Below are 10,237 nucleotides of genomic sequence, written 5' to 3'. Positions count from 1 at the left end.
GCTTATAACCACTTCATTTGAACTCACTCTGGTGGATAGTTATCTCATTCTTAATCATACAACAACTCCTTATTTTATGGTGATATAGAAATAGCCAGCCAAATGGTACATAAGCAATGAAAAGAAAAGATTTGTATTGGAAAATGACAACTCATTGCTGAAGGTCATATGGTAGCCTCTATCTTCCTTATTTCCATTTCATTTGAACTCATGTGTATAGTTGTTTCATTGGTAATCATATACAACAAATTCTCATTTAAGTAAAGAAAAGTCAACTGGTTCATTGATACAGCTTTAAAGAAAAGAATAGACTTGGTTGTACAAATGACGTAAAAAAAACACCAAGATTTTGTCAAGTTGTCTGATCTTGAAACCAAAGCGTTTAAGGGACTGACAAACAAACATGTAGTACATCAGGCCACATTAACCTACAGCATTCCATTGACTCAGGTCAATATTCAACCTTCTTAACTAGAAGAATGAATTGCACACTTTGGCTACAATGCAACATACAAATAGATAGCAACAATGGCTTTGGTTGGTTGGCCTGGTCATCCGACACATTTTTTAAACAAGATACCCCAATGATGATTGTGGCCAAGTTTGATTTAATTTAGCCCAGTAGTATCAGAGAAGACAACGACAGACGCAAAGTGATGGGAAAAGCTCACTTGGCCCTGAGGGCCAGTTGAGCTAAAAAGATCATATCATAGGGAACATGTGTACAAACTTTCAAGTTTCAAAATGATTGGACTTCAACTTCATCAAAAACTACCTTGACCAAAAACATAAACTTGAAGCTGGACAAATGAACAGATGCACAGACCAAAAAACATAATGACCATAAATGGGACATGAAAAATGGTAAATCTTGCTTAAAACATTGCCATCTTCTACATGTGCCTGTCCCAAGTCAGGAGTCTTTAATTGTGTGGTTGTTTGTGGCTGTTTAACATATTTGTGTTTCTATCTTATTTGTTTTTGTTTAATGTATTGTACATAAATCAGGCTGTCAGTTTTCTAATTTGAATTGTCTCACATTTATCATTATGGGAGCTTTTATAGCTTGCTATGTAGTATGGATTTGCTCATTGTTGAAGGGCAATGGTGACATATTTGTACTCACTTCATCTCTGGTGAACTGATGTCTAATGGGCAACTTGGGGGATTCCGTATATCGTCAGATTATTGGAATTCCAATGGGGACTAACTGTGCACCACTTATTGCGGACCTGTTTTTGTATTGCTATGAGTTACAATTTATGACAAAAATAAGCAAAGACCCATCGAAACAACATCTGATAAACAAATTTAATAATACTTTTAGATATTTGGATGATATTTTGGCTCTCAATAATGACGACTTCAGTATGTATATTAAAGAAATTTATCATGTTGAACTTACTTTAAATAAAGCTAATACTAACAATGACCACTGCCCTTTCCTCGATCTTGATATCTATCACTAACGGAAAGCTGAATACTAAAATTTATGATAAAAGAGATGATTTTTCATTTCCTATCGTTAATTATCCATTTTTAGATGGTGACGTTCCCTTGTCACCATCTTACGGTGTTTATATATCTCAACTTGTACGATTCGCTCGTGTATGTAACAATGTTTTAGATTTTAACGAGAGAAATTTATGTCTTACTGAAAAATTATTACACCAGGGTTTTCGATATCACAAACTAGTCAAAACATTTACTAAATTTTATCATCGGTATAAGGACATCATTCGTAAATATAGCTAAACATGCAGACTTCTTACACGTTCAGGTATTTCACATCCAATTTTTTATGGAAATATTCTTTATAAAGCACAAAGGTGTCAGTATTAACCTCAAAAACTAACAAAACCTTTGAATAGACTTATTAAGAAGGGATATAGTTACGATACTGTTGTCAGGTCATTAAAGATTGCATATTTTGGCGTTAATATTGATTCACTTATAGGGTCTTTGCATTGGAACTAAACACATTTATTCAAAAACCAGTTGTTGGCATGACACAGGTTATGTTCTTCTCATATATGTTATGATGGTATGATACTAAACCCCTAACGGGAAGGATTGTGCCTGATGTTCATATGATGAAATCATAATCTTTCAGTCAGTTTAATTGAAGTCTGGAGCTGGCATGTCAGTTAACTGCTAGTAGTCTGTTGTTATTTATGTATTATTGTCATTTTGTTTATTTTCTTTGGTTACATCTTCTGACATCAGACTCAGGCTTCTCTTGACTGAATTTTAATGTGCGTATTGTTATGCGTTTACTTTTCTACATTGGCTAGAGGTATAGAGGGAGGGTTGAGATCTCACAAACATGTTTAACATGCCACATTTTTGCGCCTGTCCCAAGTCAGGAGCCTCTGGCCTTTGTTAGTCTTGTATTATTTTAATATTAGTTTCTTGTGTACAATTTGGAAATTAGTATGGCGTTCATTATCACTGAACTAGTATATATTTGTTAAGGGGCCAGTTGAAGGATGCCTCCGGGTGCGGGAATTTCTCGCTACATTGAAGACCTGTTGGTGACCTTCTGCTGTTGTTTTTTTTCTATGGTCGGGTTGTTTTCTCTTTGGCACATTCCCCATTTCCATTCTCAATTTTAATCATACCACATCTTCTTATTTTTATATGTACCCTTACAATTCAGTCACATTATTTGTTGGGTTATGTGCCATTTTCAGTTTTGTTCTCTTATGGTGTTCTATATTTCAACATAGAGCTTGAACTTTATCACAGAAAACACCTTTGCAACAAGTATAGCTTTTTTCATGGTATTCAGTGTTATTTCATAACTGAAAGATCCAAATTCAGACCTAGATATGTAGGGTTGCTTAGTCAAGGAAACATGTCCAGAAAGATTCCAAACATGCTGAATTATAATAAATAAATGTAAAATATCTATATTTCCACTTTAAGATGTGTTTATCTTCATGCATATTTTGGCAAACAGGATTTTTCTTTCTCAGCTTGTTGTTATGGAAGCCAGTTGTTTCATGTGGAATTTGTATGGGTCTTTAGAACACTTTAGAACACTTTAGAACACTTATACATATTTTCTGAATATTGCTAAAGGCTACTTAAATAATATGAACTTGTTATATAGAATTCAGTATGGAGAAAGTAATATATTTACAGACTAAGAAAGACAACTTATATATTTCTCTGCATGAGTTATCTTTCTTCTGACATACATTTTGTTCTGCAATTCATGAAGATTTGAATAAACAACAACACTGGAAACCAGCAGGTAGTTAATTGCTAATGACATGATAAACTTCACAAAATTTAAAAGTTCAAAGAATTAAAGTCATTGCAAGGTCCTTTAAAGTAAAAGAGAACTTCACACCTAACAGAAAGTATTTATGTATCATATGGTAGAAATGAATACTGCTCAAAGACAAAAAAAAGTATTTATTATATAATTGCCTGTTTTAAATTTCATATTAAACATTTTCAGTAGAGGTAAACTGTTTGTTGCAATTTCTGATGACCAATAAATTATTAGACATCTAGTCTTGTATATTATGCGATTAAAACCCCCTTTTTAGCTCTTATTTTCATATCTGCATGTTTAATAGAAGGTACTTAATGCAAGGAGGAACATCATTTGGAAATGGAATCATACATCTTGGTTAATTTTGAGCAGGGGTGTCATTTGTGATGCTACTGTGATGTCAAATCGACCTATTTGACTGAAAACTGACATTTTACTCAAATTATTTGATAAATGACCTGCCAACAAAATCTTTCTATAAAAATTGACAAATTTAAGGGTCCAAAAAATCAGTCTTATCATAAATTGTTCTTTGCTTCAGCTTGATACTTTTCACATCAGCACTCAAGTTTTACCCTACTGGGCTGGCGATAAACCATGTCAGAATGATCATTTTCTTGTTTTTTAAGTTAAATGTCAACCTGTTTTATTAAGATTATTATTTCGTGACAATATGAAATTATGTTTTATATAGATGACTGACAATATAAAAAAAAAATACATCAATTTTACGCAACACAACATTAATATAATTTGTCCAATCTCCAACAACATAGAACTGTAATTAGTGGGATAAAAAAGACATCAGACTTTTAAATTGTATCAAACCTAGGTTCTGTAGAGAATTTAAATTAGAATCAATGACATAAGTAAAACGCCTACTTATCACTTATTTTGGTTAATGATTCTCTTGCAGATGAATTTCTAATGTCTTAGGGTTTAAATAATGATAGCAAATAATCTAAAAACACAAAATGATCATTATTCAACAGAGACTTATATTGCCAAAAAATATTCCAATAAGCTTTTCTCATATTTCCTAGCTAGTGCAGATGAATAATATATTATCTAACAATGCAAGTATATGGTTTTTATATTGCAAATTAAAGGTTGCATTTCTGTAAATATTGACAATGCAATTTCCCATAGGAACTCCTTTTACGGCTAAAACTGTACCACTTTCACTATGAGGTTTTGAAAAAAATCTTATCCTAGAATTGAAAGTTCATATGCACCACAATTTTTTTCAAAGGTCAAAATATAGGGCTGTGCAGCATATTTTCAACGTTTATATGTCCTGAACTTCTCAGAGTTTAAACTTACACTAATTTTCTTAACTACCCCTACCTCGAATAAAAGGTTACCACAGATTTCAATGTAAACAATATGCACGTGTTTATTTACTGGTAACATTCCCAAGTTCTGTCTCTGCGATATGGAACACAGAGAGCATAACTGGGAACCAGTATGTAAACAAAATTAATTTTCTATGAATATTCAATAACACCCCAAAAGAGGCGTGTTTTGAGAAACAGCTGTATTTACAAAGTGCAACCTATAGTAAATGTTCAATTTTGTAGTATCCCAATAGTAATGTCTAAGAACTTAAAAGTAATTAACAGTGCTAAAACGCCATAACTAACATAAAAGAAGCCTCTGTTTATCTTTAATAATTCATATGAAGAAAATAAATCTTTTTTTCCATGCAACAGAGAAAAATTATTCTACTTCCAGTATGTCCAAATAATATATTAAATGTTCTTGGTTCAAGAACACAGAATATCTAATGTATATGCTTTATATTTTAGTTAGTTTTCAGATATCTTCTGTAAATACCTTAATGATGTTCTCTAGTATATGACCATTTATAACAGCAGTATGTCTGGCAGTGATTCGATACAGATCTACAACCATTTCTACACACTTCTCAGAAAAGGGAACAAAGTTCATGGTCACCCAGGCCACCTACAATTATAATGTCAACAAAACAGTGTGGAAAGAATTTTGTCACAGAATTATCAATAGAGATATGAGGTTAAATAAGCTATAATAGAAGTCACCCTCTAACAAAAACTGAAAATATCTGTGCATTGGTGACCTTTGGCTGTTGTCTGCTCTATGGTCGGGTTATTGTCTCTTTGACACATTCTCCACTTTCATTCTCAATTTTATAAATTACGATTGGTTTTGATTAACATAAACTTTCTATTCTTTATTCTATGCAATATATTCAGACTGAGGTTCATCAGCCATGTGCAGAAGCAATCATGCAAACTTGTTAGGATGCTTCACATAATCATCTTTTATAGGCAGTTATGAAACTTTTTTTTGCTAATTCAAAAATTTATTTTGCTCCAATCTATCTAAGTTCCAATCAAATATCAAGTTTTGAAATTTTATTTATAATAAGGTCCCTTGACACCTTGATTTTTAATCTTCAAGAATCTTATGTTTTACCTGTGGTCCTTTCACAGTTCCAAAAGCTTTGGCTTCTATTTGTCCATATTTAGGTACCCTGACACCATACTCCACATAGGTTAACAACTGGTGGTATATATCTGGATACATAGACTGCATTTGTTCAGGACCACTATGTACAGCCTAAATAGTACAAATATAATAAGTGATAGAATATGTTTCATATTTCCATAAATCTCTTGAGAAAATTCTACATTTCTAGACAGAAAAAAATCAGTCATATCATATGGTATACCATGTGACGACAAAATATTCAAAAATGTCAAAAATTGCAATAATTGGAGATTTTACAAGCAGTCACTGATGATTTTTTCTCATTACTTGATTTCGTGTTGATTTTTCTACATATATTTTCAATAATTTATATGTTATTTTTAAGTGGGAATTTATTGATCTTAAACTTTTCAATGAGACATACTGGGTTACTAGCTTTGTTAAACAAGTAGTTTATTTTAAACTAAAGGAAGGTAAACTTTTATTTAACAAGAATGTGTCCATAGTACACGGATGCCCCACTCGCACTATCATTTTCTATGTTCAGTGGACAGTGAAATTGGGGACATCATATCATAGGGAACATGTGTACTAAGTTTCAAGTTGATGCAACTTTAACTTCATCAAAAACTACCTTGACCAAAAATTTTAACCTGAACTTCGCACTATCATTTTCTATGTTCAGTGGACCATGAAATTGGGGTCAAAACTATAATTTGGCATTAAAATTAGAAAGATCATATCATGGGGAACATGTGTACTAAGTTTCAAGTTGATTGGACTTCAACTTCTTCAAAAACTACCTTTACCAAAAACTTTAACCTGAAGCGAACGGACGGACGCACGGAGGCACAGACCAGAAAACATAATGCCCCTCTACTTTCGTAGGTGGGGCATAAAAAAAAGTTAAATTTAAGATAGATTCATAGTATACCGGCATCTTGGATTGTACAATCGCAGTACACAATCGTTCTAGTTATTTGCCGAAATCTGCAAATTAGACAGATTTGCAATTTCTTGGTTAGATTGTTTATTTATTTAAAGAAAACTTGGTAATTTATTGTATTATTTAAAACATTAAAAAACAAGAATGTGTCCCCAGTGCACGGATGCCCCATCCGCACTATCATTTTCTATGTTCAGTGGACCGTGAAAATGGGGTTAAATCTCTAATTTGGAATTAAAATTAGAAAGATCATATCATACAGAATATATGTACTAAGTTTCAAGTTGATTAGACTTCAACTTCATCAAAAACTACCTCGACCAAAAACTTTAACCTGAAGAGGGACAGACGGACGAACGAACGAACAGACGGACGAACGGACGGACGGACGAACGGACGCACAGACCAGAAAACATAATGCCCATAAATGGGGCATAAATATCAAATTTTGTGTTTTATGAATCATTTTTCTCAACTAAGCAATTAAAGGGAAGATAACTCGTTAAGTATAAAAATTATACTGGACTGATAGGAAAATTTTAAATTTTTCTTGTAGCAAGAAAACAAGTTTGGTGACACCATTTTTTCTTTTTATTATCTAAAAAAAGCATTATAAATCCTATCTTCACACAATTTATTTATGCACACAAATGTGTTTTTTCATGAACAATCTTACCAAGTTTAGGCAATTTTCAACGACTCATAACTTGAAAAAGAGTGCACACACTGAAATGTCTCGCCTTCTTTACTAATCATTGATATTATGTTGATAGTCCTATAGTATAAAGCTTTATTACAACTGTCACATAAACTTAACATTAACCAAGATAGCTAAACAAAGACAAATGAACCATGAAAATGAGGTCAAGGTCAGATGAACCATGCCAGGCAGACATGTACAGCTAACAAAGCTTCCATACAACAAATAAAGTTGACCTATTACTTATAGTTTAAGAAAAATAGACCAAAACACAAAAACTTAACACTGTGCAATGAACCGTGCAATTGAGGTCATGGTCAAACAAACCTGCGGGAATGACATATGGATCATAATATATTTCCATACACCAAATATAGTTGACCTGTGGCATATAATATTAGATAAAAAGACCAAAACTTAAAAACTTAACTTTAACCACTGAACCATGAAAATGAGGTCAAGGTCAGATGACATCTGCCCGCTAGACATGTACACCTTACAATCCTTCCATACAACAAATATAGTAGACCTATTGCATAAAGTATGAGAAAAACAGACCAAAACACAAAAACTTAACTATAACCACTGAACCATGAAAATGAGGTCAAGGTCAGATGACACCTGCCAGTTGGACAGGTACACCTATCAGTTCCAGTCCTTCCATACACCAAATATACAAGCCCTATTGCTTATAGTATCTGAGATATGGACTTGACCACCAAAACTTAACCTTGTTCACTGATCCATGAAATGAGGTTGAGGTCAAGTGAAAACTGTCTGACGGGCATGAGGACCTTGCAAGGTACGCAAATAGTTATCCTATAACTTATAATAAGAGAGAATTCAACATTACAAAAATTCTGATTTTTTTTTTCAACTGGTCACTGAACCATGAAAATGAGGTCAAGGACATTGGACATGTGACTGACGGAAACTTCGTAACATGAGGCATCTATATACAAAGTATATACAAAGTATGAACCATCCAGGTCTTTCACCTTCTAAAATATAAACCTTTTAAGAAGTAAGCTAACCCCGCCGCTGCCGCCGGATCACTAGCCCTATGTCTAGCTTTCTGCAACAAAAGTTGCAGGCTCGACAAAAATAGCACGGTGACCCATACTTTTTATTATATTTAAAAAAAAAGCATAGTAAAATCTTCATTTTTGCAAAGTATAAGAAAATTCTATCTCAAGAAATATATACCTTAAGAACTGAATTATTTTCAATTGCGCTTTTTTAACTGAAGCAGGTGATCCCGTGCCTTGTGAAGCAATGTTTAAAATAATTCTCTAATTAAATAGTAAACACCATTCTATAAATAAATTATCTTTGAAATGATGTCCTACATTATTCCTTTTATGTGTAAAAACAATAAAAAATAAAATCTAATTCTAGCATACACAAATACATAGAAGTTTTTAGTTTTTTATTGCAGATATTGAGACCAAAATAATTTATTCATCATTCAGAGGAGAAATTGTAGCTCATTCATCATACATAGGAGACATTGTGCCTTAAATATGCCAAGCAAATGATGCTTAAATTGACCATGCTGCTTCAGTATTTTGGCCCAAATGGGTAAAAAATATGTTGTTAAAATGGGTAACACTTAAGGAACTTCAAACTTTATCAATGCACAACATGAGCTCAGAACAGTACATTCATCATACAGAGATGAAACAAGTGAAACTGCGAGCTACTGCTCACTGATGATACCCCCGCCACAAGTGGATAATATTAATAGTGTAAAAATATGCAAGTGTTCTGTAAACAGGAAGTTGTCGAGTGATGAATCTGAAAACTCATCACACGGTATAGCTGACTTATATAAATCCTGAAACCAAATTTCAGAAATCCTTGTATTGTAGTTCCTGAGAAAAATGTGAAGAAAATTTTCAACTTGGCTATCATGTGTAAAATCATACAAGTGTTCGGTAAACAGGAAGTTGTTGAGTGATCAATCTGAAAACGCATCACACGGTATAGCTGACTTATATAAACCCTGAAACCAAATTTCAGAAATCCTTGTATTGCAGTTCCTGAGAAAAATGCGACGAAAAATATTCATGGGACGGACGGACTGACTGACGGACTGACGGAAGGACAGACAGAGGTAAAACAGTATACCCCCCTTTTTTAAAGCGGGGGTATAATTATAGCTTTAAATATGAAAAGTAGGGGATGCTTAAATTGGCCATGCTGCTTAGTATTAAACCTTAAACAGTTTAAGAGGGGTTATACTAAGGCACTAACACACTTACTACAGTTTTTTTTCACACAAATATAGTTGCATACAATAGATTGAAATATCCATGCCATATAAGGATTATAGAAGTATTAGTAAATTACTCTATTATCAATATGTTCTACCACACTCACTACTAAAACTAGTATGTCATCAGATTTTTGGCTAACCAGTAACTTGCATATGGCCTAATGTGTATTGAAGACCTATAATGGTTTTTCTTTTACAAATTGTGACTTGGATGGAGAGTTGTGTCATTGGCACTCAAACCACATCTTCTTATATCCAATTAACATCAAATTTCACACCAAAGTAGAGAAAATAATTCTTCAAACTATTTTTCTAAAGTTATTCAATATAATTTCCTTTGTCAATCCCTAAAACCACCCTGATGGTATCCAGTGATAGTTATTGTTTTTGTATACACTCATTTCCCATACAAAAACAAATATAAGAAGTTTGCTTAAGAAGCGATATAAAAAATTTAGTCGATTTTAAATCAGGTTTCATTTTAAGTTTAAAGTCTTCCTCCCAAATAAAATGAGACAAAATATATCAAATATGTTATTGATAAAGGTCAAAAGC

At 32.9% G+C, this 10,237-nt stretch overlaps 1 protein-coding gene across 3 annotated transcripts in view; it reads right to left on the bottom strand.

Annotated features, from left to right (window-relative positions):
• LOC139483987 (protein MON2 homolog) overlaps positions 1 to 10,237 on the bottom strand; it is a 287,784-nt gene that overhangs the window by 33,081 nt on the left and 244,466 nt on the right. For all 3 annotated transcript variants that reach the window (XM_071267710.1, XM_071267718.1, XM_071267725.1), the window contains 2 exons: positions 5,744 to 5,887; positions 5,123 to 5,251 (listed from right to left, as the gene is read on the bottom strand). In XM_071267710.1, the coding sequence (XP_071123811.1) occupies positions 5,123 to 5,251; positions 5,744 to 5,887 (273 nt within the window). The remainder of the gene's footprint in view (positions 1 to 5,122; positions 5,252 to 5,743; positions 5,888 to 10,237) is intronic.

The sequence above is a fragment of the Mytilus edulis genome, chromosome 1 (assembly GCF_963676685.1).
Source record: "Mytilus edulis chromosome 1, xbMytEdul2.2, whole genome shotgun sequence".
Lineage (NCBI taxonomy): Eukaryota > Metazoa > Mollusca > Bivalvia > Mytilida > Mytilidae > Mytilus > Mytilus edulis.
Note: the sequence above shows the minus strand (reverse complement) of the source record. Positions and strands in the feature narration are given on the sequence as shown.